Genomic DNA, 17,132 nt, shown 5'->3' with positions numbered 1-17,132 from the left:
CAAATTAGCAAAGTCGGTGCTAGGCTACCTAATGAGATGAATGGATTGGGCTGGTGTTAGGCCAACTCCTACATATTAATGAGCCGGTGCTAGGCCATCCAGTTGATTGAAAGTGGGTTGGGCCGTTGTTAGGCCAACTCCTATGTATTGATAAGCCGGTGCTAGGCCATCCCATTGATTGAAAGTGGGTTGGGCCGGTATTAGGCCAACTCCTAAATATTGATGAGCCGGTGTTAGGTTATCCAATTGATTGAGAATGGGTTAGGTCGGTGCTAGACCAACTCATGTACATTGATGAGCCGATGTTAGGCCATTCGATTGATTGAGACAGGATTGCGCCGGTGTTTGGCCAACTTTTGTACATTTATGAATGCCGGTGCTAGGCATGCTTTGACTTTTAACGATTGTAATATAATGTGATAAGTTTTGGTTTATGCATATTTAATTCCATACTCAGCTTTTGTTGATGTTACTATTTTTCTCTGTGCAGTGCCGAATTCAAGACCTTTGTCCACTTGATGCATCATTGGAGTGGAACTTTTATTGAACATTCATGAACTTTTGGATTAGATATTATCCAAATTTAGGGTTACACATTCTCTACTTTTGAGATACACTAAGAATTTTAAATTTGTGTAATGACATTCTAAGAGTTTCATGATTTAGCGTAAATAAAAAATTTTACATTCGTCGTTATAATATTTTAGCCTTAGCATCATGGCGCGTCATGTTTTTTATGGTGTTGTTCTGATGGTTGTATGTAACACTTCAAGACTTTTATTTGGGGTGTTACATATATTGGTATTAGAGCCGACTTGCGACAGCCCACAGCCGTTGATCGAACTAGTGACGGGCCTAGCAGTTGATGATCCTTGGGGTGCAATGTAGACGTTGCATTCTTAAGTGCGGGAGGATATAATACCCCCAAAGTTTGGCCGGTTCTAGGCCAACTCCCGTGTATGAGCCGGTGCTAGGCCATCTCAGGTTGAATATAGGTTAAATGGATTGAATAGACTACTCATGTCAACAATGTGCACATTCTTTTTGGGAAGCCTTACTGAAAGAACTCTAGAGTTAAGCGTGCTTGCTCTAGAGAATTTGAGGATAGGTAATGACATGTGGGGCCAGTCTACGATCCCGACACGCTCGGCTTTGCATGGCTTGCGGGCCGAGGTGTCACATATTCTAATTCATACACTGCAAACAGTACAATAAGGGATGAATGAATTAAGAGATTATGTTCATAGAATAGAACAAGTGTAAGTTCTGCAGAACCACTCGTTAACAGAGCTAGAAATTCTCAAGCGTCGTGAGACAATGTACCGATGGATGCACTCTATGAGGCGTTGCTTGACGCAACCCTGGTCCTCAATGATGTGGCCAAAATTCACAGGAACTTCAAATTCAAGCCAACTCTGATCTCTTTGGTCAGTCAAGACTCATTCAGTAGATTGGAGAAAAAGAGTCCCTATGATCATCTCAAAAGCTTCACCAGAGTTTGTTCAATTTTCAAATTGAATGAAGTATCGGAGGATAAGGCTAAGCTTACCTTATTTCATTTTTCACTCCATGGCGAAGCTTGCAAATGGATAAACTCTGTGCCAACACCATCAACTTTTGCTGACCAGATTCAACATTTTTTGTTCCACGTCTATCCCAGAAAGATCATGCAACAAACACTTAAAATCTCTCAATTTAAACAAGCAAAAATGAGACTCTACGTCAATCTTGGTCACATTTTAAAACCATGCTCCACAACTGCCCACATCATGACTCCCAAACCATCTTCAGATTTAGACTTCTTGTACTGGGGTGGACGTTCATATAAGAGTCGCGTTGGACTCAGTTGTTGGCCACTCTTTAATGAGTAGAAGTGCGGCGAAAGCATGGGAAATTATTGAGAAAATATTTGCCAGTAGGAGCAACTGGCCAAAACCAAGTCACCCAACGAGGAAAGGATTATACGAGGTACCAAATATGATTGCCAAAAACCCAGATTTGACTATCTCAAAATGCAGGTCAAAGAACTAACAAAATTAGAAAAAAAAAAAAAAAGAAACAGCTCAATCTGTAGAAAGACCAAGTGACGGAAGTCGCAAACTCGGAGCAATTGGAAGATGAAGAAGGCAAACCAAAAGTATCAAATGGATGCGAACAAAAGGTCAAAACTGTATGCTTTACGGGGGTAGCAAATAAACAACCTCCCTTTCAGCAAAGAAGGCCACAACATCATAATTTTCAGTAGCACACCCATCCGCAGTACCACCATCAACAACCTCACCATCAAGGGCAATTATCGTACGCTCAATGAGAACCTTATCCGCCACACCATCATTATCTAGCACATCCATAACAACATCCGCAACCCTCATACCATAATCCTTATCAAATCAGCAATACCATGCGCAACGACCCTGTACTTCGTCCATGCGATCCCTAGCTGAACTGGAAGAGATAATGAAAAGGAAAATACAGGATAGCATTCAGTTCCAATAGAAATTGGCCACCAAAATCAAGTTACTAGAAAAGCAACTGGGTCAAATCATCAGGAAATTAAAAGTCAAAATACCAGATCATTTGCCCAGCATTGTGGACAAAAATCCCAAGAAAGCAAAGGCAATCAAAACGATAAGTGGCCAACAACTTCTTGACCCATATCAAAGTAAATATTTTTCCTATACTTTTTTTATCATAATGCATTCTTCTATTACACGGACAAATTGCGAACATGTAAGGGACAAGCAATCGGAAGGAGAAAAAGACAAGGTCGTAAATTCGCAAGCATCCTCTAATATGATTTTGCAAATTCAGTGCCCTCATCCACTCAACAAAAGAAAACAAACAAGTTCATTAATTTTCTAAAATGTTTCAACAAGTATACATCACTATTTCTTTTGCCGATGCATTATTGCAGATGCGAGTGTACTCTAAACTTTTTTTAAGATATTTTGGAAAAAAGATGCGCACTATCTAAGGACGAGGCAAAATTCCTATTAACATAAACATATAGTACGATCTTTAAAGGAGAACTACCTACAAAAATTGGAGACCCTGGGAGCTTCATCATCGAATGTACATTAGGAAACCTAGAACCTAAAAAGGTATTATGTGACTGAGCAGTAAACATCAATCAACTATCATATTCTTTGTACAAAAAATTAGGGTTATATAAACTAAAACCTTGTAGAATTGTTATTCAATTGGCTTATAGAACTTTTAGAATTTTGACATGAATTATAATTGATGTTTTAGTACAAGTGTATGAGTTTATTTTCCAGTAGATTTTCTTGTAATGGAAATAATTGACGACAAGAATACTCCGCTCATATTAGGGAGACCATTTCTTGCCACTATGCAAGAAAATATCAATATCACTGAAGGCGAACTGAAATTGCATCTTGGCGAGGCAAAGTCACATTTTTAATGTAAGATGCTATGCTACATTCGTAAGATGGCAACAATGACTTTGATCCATTAGAAATAAATTGTATAACTACAACCGATTATGATTTATAAGCAACGTATTTCAGGAACTTGAATGCGATCAACCTCAACTAATGGAAATATTTGAGGCTTCTAAAAATGATCGCGATTCAAACCCTCGTGAGCAATCCCATAAAAATCCAAAGATTCTAATTAAAAACCAAAATTCGAGTTCAAAAAGCTACATGATCATTTGAAGAATGCATGTTTGGGAGAAGGGAATGAACATCCAGTAGTCATCTTCAGTAGTTTATGCGATGATCAAGAGAAGTAGCTACTCTAAATTTTGAGAAAATACAAAGAAGTCATTACATGGTCAATTAACAACATCAAGGGAAAAAGTCCCATGGTTTGCATGCATAGTATTTACTTGGAGAAAAATGCAAAACCATGTCACCAACCACAATGCCGTCTTAATAAAAATATGCAAGAGGTTGTAAAGTAATGGGTAAGAGAACTTTTCCATGCAAGTATTATTATAAAATTTCTAATAGTGAATGGGTGAGCCCCACCCAAGTGGTTTCGAAAAAATGAGGATTTGTATAAAAATCAAATGGAAAAAGAGAAGTGTTTATGACAAGGTTAGTTACTAGATGATGAGTTTGTATTGTTATAGGAAGCTAAATGCGGTTACGTTCAAAGATCTTTTTGCACTACCATTTATGGACCAATTTTTAGAAAAGCTAAGTGGTCATGAGTTCTACTGCTTCTTGGATGGTTACTCTGGATACCATCAAATCCCAATTAATCTTGCTGATGTTGAAAAAACTATTTCCACATGCCCCTATGGAACCTTTGCATATCGAATAATACCATTTGGATTATGCAATGCGTCTGCGAGATTCATGCGTTGAAGTATGTATATAATAAAGCATTCTCTGCATGCCTCGCAAATGTAGAAGAGATGTATTTTTGCTATGTTTAAGTCAAATTTGGTCTTGAATTGGGAGAAATATCATTGCATAGTCACCGAGGAAATTGTTTTAGGCCATAAAATATGCATCGCAGATGTACATATAGATAAGTCAAAAGTAAGTATTCTTGAGAAGATGCCAGCTCCGAATTTTGAAAAAGCTTCAAGAAGTTTTCTATGTCATGTTGGGACTTATCAAAGATTTATTAAGGACTTTAGCAAGATTTCGCAACCCATTACTGCTTTATTTTGTAAAGATGCTCCTTTTTCTATGGCGGACAAGTGTGAGGAGGCGTTCTAGTGCCTCAAGGATAGATTGATTTCCTCACCAATTGTCTAAGCGCCTGATTGGAGTCAACCTTTTGAGCTTATGTGCAATGTGAGTTATAGAGCAGTAGAAGCTGTGCTAGGGAAACAATTGGAGCATAAGCACCATGTTATTCATTATTCGAGTAAAAATATGGATGGTGCTCAACGTGTTTACACTACAACAGATAAACAACTTTTGGCAATTGTCTTCGTGTTTAAAAAGTTTAGACCTTATTTGATTTGGATTTAAGACAATTGTATATACTAACCATGAAATGCTCAAATATCTAATGGGCAAAGAGGATTCTAAAACGCGTTTGATCCAATGGGTGCTATTATTGCAAGAATTTGATATTGAAATCAAAGACAGAACAATAAATGATAATGAAGTAGTAAATCACCTTAGTTGGCTACCATCAGAAGTATCACCATCAGGTATAAATAAATGTTTTTCTGATGAGAAGTTGTATGTTTTGCAAGGTACTACACCCTGGTTCATGGATTATGCCAATTTCCATGCCAATAGTATTATTCCTTCTCATCTGAATCACAAATGGGGGAAAGAAATTTCTGAGTCTTTTCAATCGCTACTTTTCAGATGAACCATATATGTTTCGCTTTGACGAGGATGAAATTATTAGGGGATGCATATCCGAATTTCAGATACGAAGCATTCTCCACGAGTGTCACGACTCATTTGTGGATGGCCATTTTGCGAGCCAATGAACTGTTGCTAAAGTACTCTGATTTGGATTCTACTGGTCAATGATACACTTAGATGCTCAGACATTTATCAGTCAATGATGTGAAGAAAAATTAGGAATCCACTTATGTTTAATAAAATATTTTTGGTGTAGAAATTCTCAAATTTTGGATCTTCCACGGTGCAAACTTCCTGAGAAACAAAGCCATAGGCACTCTTATCCTAAAGCCTAGAATTAGACCAATGAAATTTTATTTGCTAGTAAAACAGTGCTTCTGAATTAATCTCATTTTTTTCATAATTTTCATTTTTCTTTATTGCTTATTGGTTCTATTTCTTTTTATCAAGAAATCGAAGAAGCCAGACATGGGTTTTCTCAAGTATGCTCTTATGGTACCCAATTGCGCTAAGAAATTCTACGATGCGAGTAGGAATTCAAATCTCTTAGGCATGTAGGTGCACTATTCCATGGTGAGGATTGTAGCTTTTGATAAAATTTACCTCAGGAAGTCATCGAAGCTAAGATTTTGTGATGTCTTATATCATTTTGATCGAGTGACAACTTTATTTCCTTCATTTTCCTTTGATCAAGAAGTGCAACGAATTGATTGTTGAAAAAATGTGTGCCTTCATCGCTAATAAAAGTTTTGGGGACACTTTATTGGCATGAAAATTTTATTGATTATAGTTTTGATTGACTTTGTTCAGGGACAAACAAATGCTAGTGTGACGAGGTTTGATAACACTAATTTTGAACATATTTTACCAATAACTTCTATAAGCACGTATCGTGATTTTAGACTAAATTTGCTATGATTCGTGCCAAAATTCCTTGGTACATGTGTGTTGAGTCTTTCTTGTGCGAATTAATATGCATTCGTATTTTGAGATGTCTCATAAGCAAAAATAGATATATCAGGCATTTTGGAAAGAAGGGCGCATGCGAAAATGGAGAATGTGAGTCAGGATATTTATTGCCTGGTCGCGATTTGAGATAAAAAAAATGATTTGTAAAATAGGGCAAGACCATATATCAGTCTATAGAAAGAGACTGAATTGACAAAGATCCAAGTTTCAATCCTTGTCAAAAGCCATCCTGGCTGTCGATTAAGAATTAGCATCTACAGGGTAGGGATTTGATTCGTCAGCTGTCAATGGAAAGCGTCACTTTCTAAAAGCTTGGCCGATGCTTAAAAATAGAACTCAACTCATAGCTCATTTATCAAAATTTTACAATCTGAACTTCACATTTCATTGGAAAATAGCTCAAGTTGTAAGGAGCTCTGGACATTAGAAGCTGGAAGCACTTGAGACAGAAGTCGCGTGCTCGCCACCCATCTAATTTAAATTCCGCACTTAAATAGATTTACAAGCTTTGTAGTGTAATGTGTATGTTAAATTTGCAGGTAAATCACAATGTTACATTTTTAGTGTAATCGCAACATTGAACTCAATTAAATTCTAAGTAATGAAGTTTCATGGTTTCTTCATCACATTCTCATTCTTGGATGACATGAACTTGAGATAAATACTCACGAAGTATCTTAAGATAAATACATATGTAAGTCACATAAAAAAATCTATTTAGATGAACCCGAAAGGAAATCATCCTGCTAGGTAGACCTAAGATGCTCACGAAAGCAGTTCTTTGAATACAATTTGACTTAGAAAAATAATAAAAGGTAGGTAGCAAATTGACTATTTTATTAATCAATCATGAGTATCGATGAGAATAGCTTGCAGGATAGTGAAGTATGAGTCTAGAAATAGATCATTAGCTCAATACTCAATGATCAATTTAACTTGCCGGAGTAAATATAAATTAAAAATCCTAGAATCAAGAGGTACCTTAACAAGTAAATATCCCTTGTGATCACTTTCACGCAACATTATAACGCATTATAACACATTCATTATCATCCACTTGGCGCACACCTCCTCATTTTTTTCGCCCCAATCCATTCATTATATATTAATACATATTTTGTTAACACCTCAAAAATTTCATTCCATCATCTTCATAATCACTCTTGCATTACACTACACTCATCTTTCACTACTTAACTTTGCACTTAGTTCTGAACTTCAATAGTGTAGAATTACATTCAAGTCAACTTGAGTCATATGCTCGCATTCATTCTCACCCAAATTTTCTCTTACACTTATGCTCTGAGTTCGATCCGGCACTCACCGGTCAATATGAGAAAAATCTATTATTTGATGAAAATATTTTGAGCTACAACACGACACTATAGAACATGAGAAATTCATGTTTATAATCCAAAACCAAATTCAAAGCATCAACACCCAAACTAAAGCTTTTGTATGTGTTTTCTCTAACAAAATCATTTATGCAATGACATGAGGATCATTGGCATGCGAATGACAATGATATGTACCGCTTGTGTGATATAGAAGTGTGGAAACATATAGATGTGATATACCCATCATTTGGAATGAAGCCTATGAATGTGTATTAGGTCCTTGCATGGATGGGTTTTAGCCCTTCGGACAGTCAGGGAGTCAATACTCATCTTAGCCCATAGTTTTCACCCCGTGCAGTCTCCCACCGAACATGTGCTTAAAAGTTAAAACTTTTTTTTATATCTTTGTGGCACTGAGCACTAAAAACCTTAAATAGAAAATTGATATATACTTGCAACATTTGATCAAGAAGTTCAAACGTCTATCGAACAATAGAGTTGAAACATTCAATGCTTCTCGTAACGAATTTTTTCTAATGAAAAAAAAAAAAACACTATTGTGGACTGTAGGTGATCAATTTTCCATTTTTCTCATATTTTTTTCGTTATCAATTTGCTATAAATAATTATACCTTTTCTAATAGGCAACATTCCTATTTACTCGATGGATGTTTGGATGGAAGACGTCTATGAAGACCGCGATGCTAGGATCAAAATGTAGCTTTCAATCTCCTGGATGACTATAAGCAGTTTTTATTTGATATTGTACACATCCAAAATTGATTAGGCCGGCCCAGTACAGGCACAGTCCAGGATGGAGGTTCGCGTCCCAGCAAAAGGAATCCAAAGCTGGCCAGATCATTGTGCAACCCAAAGACCAAGGTAGCAGTGCCCAAGTGGACCAGCCCACCTTATTCTTAGCAGTCGGAAGCCCAAAGGCGATGGGGCCCAATTGGATCGGCCCAGCGCCCAGCCTGTGCAGCTACCAGCAGAAGATCAGCCCCTGTATTGGATAAGTAAATGTCAAGGAAGCTGTTGAAAATAAGGTTGGAGTTGTTGAGGATAATTAGGGATAAAGTTTTATCCAAATAATTCAAAAAATAACAAACAATATTAAATATCGAAGCAAATCAGAAGACGCCAGATTCGATCATCACTTATTCATCTTCTTCATAATTTTTCTCTGCGATTTTCATTACTGTAATTTTTTCAGTTTTTTACAGTTTTCTTCCATTAATTTCAATTTAATTTTCAGCTTCTTTCTTGTTTATGTTACCTTATTTTTACATTAATTATTCGGATATCACGAGAAAGCCCGGATCCTTTATTGACGAGGCCGGGGAAACCTTCGAACAAATCGATTCCGAAAGGCTTTTCCAATTAAGCCGTCGGTGGTGATTTTTTTATGACAACAAAATTGGCACGCTTGGTGGGACACCGACGTTAGCATCTCCTCCGGTGTTAATGCCACCGATCAGCGGAAGAGGATTGAAGCTATACATAGCCGCGGCTGATGATACAATAGGTTGTCTCCTTGCCCAAGATGACAACGAAGGTCGGGAACATGTTATTTATTATCTTAGTAAGACCTTAAATGAAGCCGAAACTCATTATCCGTGCATTGAAAACTCTGTTTATCCTTATATAATGCATGCATGAAATTAGAGTATTACTTGATGCTGGTCGAAACTAAAGTCGTATGTAAAGTCGACCTTTTAAGCTATTTATTAAACAGGCCGGTCCTCCGAGGTTGTTTATTTAAATGGGCATTAAAATTGACATCATTTCCATTGGTGTATCAATTTAAGACTGTCAAAGGATAGGCCATTGCGGATTTCTTGGTCGAATATCCAAGGATGGTTCAGGTCACCCCTTTCGACTACGTAGGGTTAGAACCTTGGCTGGTGGCTTTTGATGGATCCAGAACCGCGGGAGCAACCGGAGTAGGCATAATAATATCCAGCCCGGAGGGAGAGGTGTGGCGCTTCGCTCATCAACTTCTACAAGGTGTCACCAACAAGCAAGCCGAATACGAAGCGCTGCTATTGGCATTGCGATTCTTAGTCATAAAGGAGATCGGGAAGGCCGTCATCCGAGGGGATTCTCAGCTGGTTATTCGAAAGGCTATCAAGAAATTCAAGTGTAAAGACCCCCGGCTTCAGGACCTTCTCCGAGCAGCTCACGACCTTCTTCAGCAGCTTACAGACGTGACATTAGAAGATATACCCCATGAAGAGAATTCAAAGGCAAACTACTTGGCGCAGTGGACTTCCGGATTTAAAAAAGGGGAAATACCGCAAAGGTTCGAATGTTTATAGACTGCACTAGATCCAGATTGTGAACCCCTTTGCTAGAAGGTCTAACAAACCCCGGGAAGGTCGCTTCAAAAGCAGTGCAACATCAGCTTTTGAAATACACTCAAATCGATGGGAAGCTATACCAACGGAGGTCCGATGGGACTTTGCCATGCTGCCTGGGCCACAGGGATGCTAGGAAGGTTATGACCGAGGTCCACGAAGGTGTTGGAGGTGCATAGGGTTGGACCCGCTATGAAGTGGACAATACTCCGTTACGGTTATTTTTTGCCACAAATCTCGCAGGACTGTGTGGATTATGCACAGGGATGCCCAGCGTGTCAACACCATGGACACTTCGACGAGTCCCTGTGGAGGAGCTCCATTCAATTATTAATCCTTGGCCCTTCCATGGATGGGAAATGGATATAATTGGCAAGATCCACCCATCATCTTCCAAATGACACTCTTTTATTCTCGTAGCAACAGACTACTTTACGAAATGGGTGGAAGTTGTACCGCTTGCCAAGGTACAACATATCCATATTATATGTTTCATTAAGAATAATATTATTCATAGCTTTGGCATTCCAAAGACAATAACCACCGATCAAGGCACTGTATTTACAAATGCGAAGGTCAAGGCATTACAGCCCAGTATGGGATCCAACTACTCCACTCTTCTCCTTAATATCCTCAGGCTAATGAATAGGCCGAGGCGATAAATAAAGTTTTGATTTCGATTATCAAGAGAGAGTTGGAGGACAATCTAAGAGATTGGCACGATACCTTGGAGGGGGCACTATGGGCATACAGGAACGCTAAATCCTCTGTAATCGGTAGCACCCTTTACCGGTTAACTTACGGTCATAACGCCGTGTTTCCATTGGAAATTACAGTACCTTCGCTCCGGATCTTGAAAGTGAATGGACTATCGTGGAAGAGCATGATCAAGCCTTACTCCAGGAGCTCGACGCTTTGCCGGAATAGAGGTTACAGGCACTTGAGCGTACTCGATATCAAAAGAAAAGGGTAGAGTCGACCTTCCAGAAGCACGTCAGGCCTCAGACCTTCCAGGAAGGCGACATGGTCTGGAAGGTCATCCTCCCGGAAGGTCCAAAGGATGCAAGACTTGAGAAATGGTCACCCCACATGGGAGGGGCCGTTTATTATATCGGCCAAGACAACTAGCGGTGCATAGGGAAGGAGTTAAGCACGTTCATTAATGGAAAATATTTAAAGAGATTTTATCCATCTCTTTGGGAACTGGAAAAAGAAGGATGCACTTAATTAAGAGTGTTGAAGACACGAATGATTAGAACTAAAGGAATAGTCAAATAAAAGGAAAAGGTACACCACAAATTGGTCATTACCATCAAAACAAGATATACGAGGCACTATTTAATATTCATGGACACAGTTCACCGTGCCCATTTGCAAGTTATCGCAAAAGGGACAAAAAGACCAGCCAAAATAAGTCACGCGGAGTACTGTCCAATAACGAGGCAATATACTAGCCGATAGGAGGATGGTCTGAACCCACATCACGATTAATATTAACATCCACAAGCCCGGTATCATCAACAGAAGTGCCCTTAGCCGGCGGCTTGGGCACTGCATCTGTGGTGCATGGCTCCCCAACAGTAGTGACCGACGTCGGGGAGTGCGGGTCGGCCGGCTCCGGATATTCGGAGCGCGAAGAAGTCCACTAGGCCATCATATCAGGCCATGCCAAATGCAGCTCTTCCAGTCCTCTCTCGGCTCATTGGAAATTCTTCTCAAAGATGATTTTCTGCCCACGAAGCCCTAAAAAGGGCTCATCCAAAGCCCGCGCCTGATTGTACTGCTCCAACCTCCAGAAGGCCCTAGCGGCAGGGCTCGCCGCTACCCGATCCAACTCCGGTGGGATCTCCTTCAAGCGTCTCTGAATCCGACTCAGTTCGGCCCACAAAGCTGCCTCCTCAGTACATAGGCCCTCTATGTAAGTTGTCTCATCCTTGGCTCACTATTTTTCATCTAAGAAGTTATGGGCGCAGGTCGCTTTCTCCGCCTCCAGGGCCGCTAGCTCTTTGAGTTTGCTGTCGTTGGCGTTACGAAAGCCCTACATCATCTTTAGTCCTCCGGAAGCCTCCCTTAAACAATCAGCGAGATCCTCCAGCTGCCTTCTACGATCTGAATGCAAGGGCAGAGTGGTAGCCATAGCTAAAATGGATACCTGTAAGGAGTCTAGAGTCCCCGAATCCTCTGGTAGAGAGGATTTATGAGAGGCAAAAGGGTATCGATCCAACTCGCCGGTAACCGAAAGGAAAAGGGTATCCTCATCAAGTTCCGGAGCAAAGTATGCTTCCACGTCGGGGGGGATTGAGACTGGAACAGGGGGACGATCTGAGATGCGGACGCCTTGGTGCAATCAGGATTATTTGGAGTAAGGGAACAAGTCTGTACTGATTCAACTGTTGTTTCCGGAGTAATCTTTCCTTGAGAAACCTGCGCGATCAAACCAATCAAAGCAAGCCCCAAAAGTGAATCCATGACTAACAACAACCAGCACCTGAAAAGAAGACGGCGAAGATATGGACTGTTCTGCCAACCGAGCAGTGGGTTCATGAGTGACTTCCATTTGGGAAACCTGTCCGGAGAAGACCAGTCAGGGTATATCATGCGGTTAAAAGTTAAACTAAGATGTACGTATATGCATACCTGAATGGCGGACAGCAACGGAGTTGTTTTCCTGGCCGAAGAAACGAAAGAGTAGATGGTTTTCTTGGGAGGGGCCTGCACAATCATATAAAATGAGAACCCACCCCATGATTAACGGTTCGCTTCAAGAGTTACCTGAGATGAAGGTGGCGACAAAGTTGGTTGTTTGGCAGGCCGTTTGGACCGTAACTTGGGCACGGCAGGTTTCGAACTCAACCTCCGAGAGCGTCAAACTGTGGAAGATGACGTGGGTCGGACACTCGACATAGAAGGCATACCTGCATTATAAGAGAAAATAGTCACATGATTACGACCCACCATATCGCATGGCAGATGTTATAGATTTTCTGTAGATGGAGGTGCAGAAATCTCTACCCCGTCAAAAATGGCATCAAGCGAATCCTCATCACTCAAATGCTCGTCAACCAGCCTAACTAAGGACAATCGTAGAACATTCAGGTCCATATGGGCAAGGAAACTGATCCATCATCGATCGAAAGAAGGTAAGGTATTCGGATTTAGAGGATGGAACGAATAAGGAAGGTTCTCCAGCTCGCTAATATAAGTCCGCTAGGCATCGACGGCTGCCAGCTCTACACTTTGATTCCGTTTGAGATGGGGCGGTAAGAGGAACCCCTTGAGTCAATCCGAATTGTCAAGCACAATATTGAGGCTGATAAATCTCCCCAATTAAAGGATTGTACCAAGACCCTACGACTAAGCCTCCGACTAAGACACGGGCAGTTAGGCATTTATTTCAGTAGGTTGCACGGAGGGTGTTGTCAGCAGCAGAATTGTCGCCGCTGGAAACAGTTGGCCAATCAGGACCAGCAGGGTGGCCGACTAGATGACAGAAGTCAACTGAAGGCCGATCAGTCTCACGCAAGATGGAATATGTTACGGAATGAAGGTTACCTTTAAAAGTATGATACAACGCTAAGTATGAACCCAATACAGTGAGTTGGCTAAATGGGGGGGGTCAGGACACGGGCTAATTAAACCAGGAAAGTATAGCCGTGGCCACAATTCAAGGAACCATAAGGGGCCGGCCCCTATCGGTTTGCGAGAAGTCAAGGCAGAGAGCTTCCATAGGAAATCATTTATACCATGGTACAACATGCCCAAAAAATATGAAGCTAAATCAAGTTCAGCACCAGAAATGATGGCATTCAGTAATAGTTTGGCCTCCCTAACTACTCCCTTCTACGCACAACAAGTGAAGTACTTGCTAAACCAATACACGAGGAATGCATTGTTCTCGGAAAATTCGACACCCCCAGATAGCTTATTGGAAGCGAGGAATTGGCTCACAGTAGTGTTACTATAGTATGCCATAGGAATGAATAAGTGATCCGATTTACAAAACAGAGATAGATGGGGCTCTATTCCTTTCGATGGTAGCTCTAAGATAGCCACTACGTCTAACACAGTGAGGGTTAAGATCCCAAAGGAAAATACAAAGGCGTTAATGTTAGAACTCCAGAAACATAACAAAGCCTTAGTCATAAGAGTGTCGCAGGGAACGGAATCAGCACATAGAGACAACATGTCCCTAATCCCCCAAGTTTGCCACCACGCATCAAAAGAAGGTCCTAATCTATCATACACAATTTAAATTTCAGAGTATCGCTAGGCAGGCGAAAAATGCTAGAAGGAAAACTAGTGAAGTTAAACCAAGGTTGAGATAGCGAAAGTGTACCCCCTCCGAAGATATTATCGAAACCCTCGGATACACCTTTATTGTCCCCAGCGAACGGTGAGAGTATAAGTCAACTAGCAGCAGAGGGGCTCCCGTTTAAGCCCTAGACATTGGAGCCCCCCTCCCCCGTGGTGCAAGAACCTTGACCCGCTGCCGTGAAGCGCCAAGAACCGCTAGTCGCCACCGCGGATCGCCTAGAATCACCGAAACCATCGCCGAACCACTACGAGAATGTGGGCCTTGAGGTCGCCGCAGTTTGTTATGGAGGCACGGGACCCAATTTCGCCGGCAGAAAGAAAAGAAGAAAGGAACGGTGGGTGCTTGTAGAGGAGAAGAGAAAGAGAGGTGAGGGTTTTCATGTTCGATCGAGAAGAGAGAAAGTTGATTACCTCGAAGATAAAGCGAAGGTGAAGGGACTGAAGAGTAATAATTGACAGAGGACAACGGTGACGTGATAGATACCCGCGTGAAGAAGCCGTTTTTCTTTTAAAAAAAAAAATTCAGCCTGGACAAGATTATTCGTACTTTTGTCCAAATAATTTTGTGAGGACATTTGTACACATTCAAATTTGATTGGGCCGGCCCACTACAGGCACAATTCAAGGTGAAGGTTCGCGGCCCATCAGAAGGAACCCAAAGCTGCTGAGAACATTGTGCAGCCTAAAGACCAAGGTAGCAATGCCCAAGTAAACCGGCCCAGCTTATTCCTAGCAGCCGGAGGCCCAAAGGCGATGCGGCCCAACGCCCAGCCTGTGCAGCTTCCCGCAGAAGATCAGCCCATGGATTAGATAAAAAGGTGTCATGGAAGCTGTTGAAAATGAGGTTGGAGTTATTAAGGATAATTAAGGATAAAGTTATATCTAAATAATTCAAAAAATAACAAACAATATTAAAGATCAGGAGCATATCAGAAGATGCCAGATTCGATCATCACTTATTCATCTTCTTCATAATTTTTCTCTGCGATTTTCATTACTGTAATTTTTTCAAATTTTTACAGTTTTCTTCCATTAATTCCAATTTAATTTTCAACTTCTTTCTTGTTTATTTTACCTTCTTTTTACATTAATTATTCGGATATCGCGAAATATCCCAGATCCTTTCTTGAGGAAGCCAGGGAACCCTTTGAACAAATCGATTCCGACAAACTTTTCCGATTAAGCCGTCGGGGGCAATTTTTTTACGACAACAGATACACATTCTAAATTTTTTCCCTATAGCCACCCATATTATTACAACAAAATAAATTTCAAGAAAGAGATAATCGATACAATGCCACATCCACATGTAAAATCAAATAGACCTAGCTATCAAAACAGATTAACGGGACAGAGTAGCCCACTATCCGTCAATAACCCACAAATAAGCAGGTTGTTTGCAGGCCAACCCACAGCAAGACAAACTAAAATTCAGTTAGCCCAACCTAACCTACCGGCGGGTGGCGAGCTAATCTAGTTAACCCACAAGCTTTTTAATAATATTAAACAAATATATTTTATTATAAATATTTTTATAATTAATATACCAAAAAAGATTAAAAATATTTTTATAGTAAAGTTTAAATAATAAATGTTTCAAAATAAGTAACTAATATAAAAAATTCTAAATTCTAATTATTATTAGTTAGTGTATTTAAAAATTTGATAATAAAAAATATTTTAAAAATAAATAATAATTAATTTAGGAATTTTTCAATAGATTCTAGAATAAAAAAATTAGAAAACAATAAAATGAAATACGAACGGAACAAACGATGAAAATTAAAATCGAACCAAATAAGAGAGTGACACTTATAAGAGAGTTAGAAAACAACAATGACATAGACAATATTGATTAATTGGTTTATGTTAACGATAATATAAATAATTTGTCTGTTCACTTTGTATTTTTAAATGCACGTGGTTTTTATATTAAATATGGAGAATCTTATAAATAATATAAAAAATAATATTTTGTGTTAAATGTTGACTTTTTATAAGTGAATAAAAGATATATTATGTATATTATGTAAGAGTGTGTAAATAATACTTCCTCCGTCCCAACTCAAAATATTTTTTTATTATTTTTGTTTGTCTCGTTTAAAAATATTAATTTCCTACTTTAGTATAAGTAATCATAAACTGATACCAAAACACTCTTAACTTTTACTTAAATTATAAGGATATCATTATACATACAATTACTTTATATATAAATGAGCAAAAATGTCAAAATCTCTTACACACTTTCAGTAACCAATAAAATAATATTATTTCTTAATCTACTACAAAATCTGAAATTGATACTTTCATCTGGGACGGAGGGAGTATATTTTTTCTAATTATTTATCGGGAATTATGCGACCGAGAAAATATTGGGTGAAAAAACCAGTACTTTCTCCGTCTCTACTAAAAATATCTTTTCTTAGTAAATTAATAAATAATAATATGATACTTATTTAAAAAGTTCATAAAATGATTTTGATATTTTCATTCTTTGTACATTAATTATATGCATAATAATATATTTATAATTTATGTAAAAATAAAAAATACTTAAGTATTAATATTTGATTACTTTTATTATAATATAAAATTGATATTTATGAATGTGAGAAACAAAAAATAGTAAAAAAAAAAATACATTTAATTGAGATGAGAAAGTACTAATTATTATAATTACTTACTGGCTAACCGTCCTACTGCGGGCTAACTCACTCCTAGCCCAAGGCTCACATGGGTTGGCGCGTTTAGGTCTGCATTTTAACGAACTTAAAATTATAACCCAACATTTTTTAGAAGTGAGGCGGGGCAGGCCAACCCGACGGATTCAATCCATTTTGATGGCT

The 17,132-nt window shown here is 39.2% G+C and overlaps 1 protein-coding gene across 2 annotated transcripts; it reads right to left on the bottom strand.

Moving 5' to 3' along the window:
• Positions 1-11,244: 11,244 nt before the first annotated feature.
• On the bottom strand, positions 11,245-14,746 carry LOC127257682 (uncharacterized). Of its 2 annotated transcripts, XR_007840059.1 has the most exons (5): positions 12,982-14,743; positions 12,742-12,884; positions 12,607-12,681; positions 12,458-12,535; positions 11,245-12,393 (listed from the first exon to the last, which is right to left on the bottom strand). XR_007840059.1 is itself a non-coding variant. In XM_051284144.1 (4 exons), the coding sequence occupies exons 2-4, from the start codon at positions 12,691-12,693 to the stop codon at positions 12,133-12,135; spliced, it is 426 nt and encodes a 141-aa protein (XP_051140101.1). In that variant the 5' UTR covers positions 12,694-12,884; positions 14,306-14,746; the 3' UTR covers positions 11,245-12,132. The 2 variants fall into 2 exon arrangements, 1 of the variants encoding a protein (XP_051140101.1); XM_051284144.1 differs by having other exon boundaries at positions 12,607-12,884; positions 14,306-14,746.
• Between the last annotated feature and the right edge of the window lie 2,386 nt (positions 14,747-17,132).

This window comes from Andrographis paniculata, unplaced genomic scaffold (assembly GCF_009805555.1).
Source record: "Andrographis paniculata isolate CXL003 unplaced genomic scaffold, ASM980555v1 Contig58END, whole genome shotgun sequence".
Taxonomy (NCBI): Eukaryota; Viridiplantae; Streptophyta; class Magnoliopsida; order Lamiales; family Acanthaceae; genus Andrographis; species Andrographis paniculata.
Note: the sequence above shows the minus strand (reverse complement) of the source record. Positions and strands in the feature narration are given on the sequence as shown.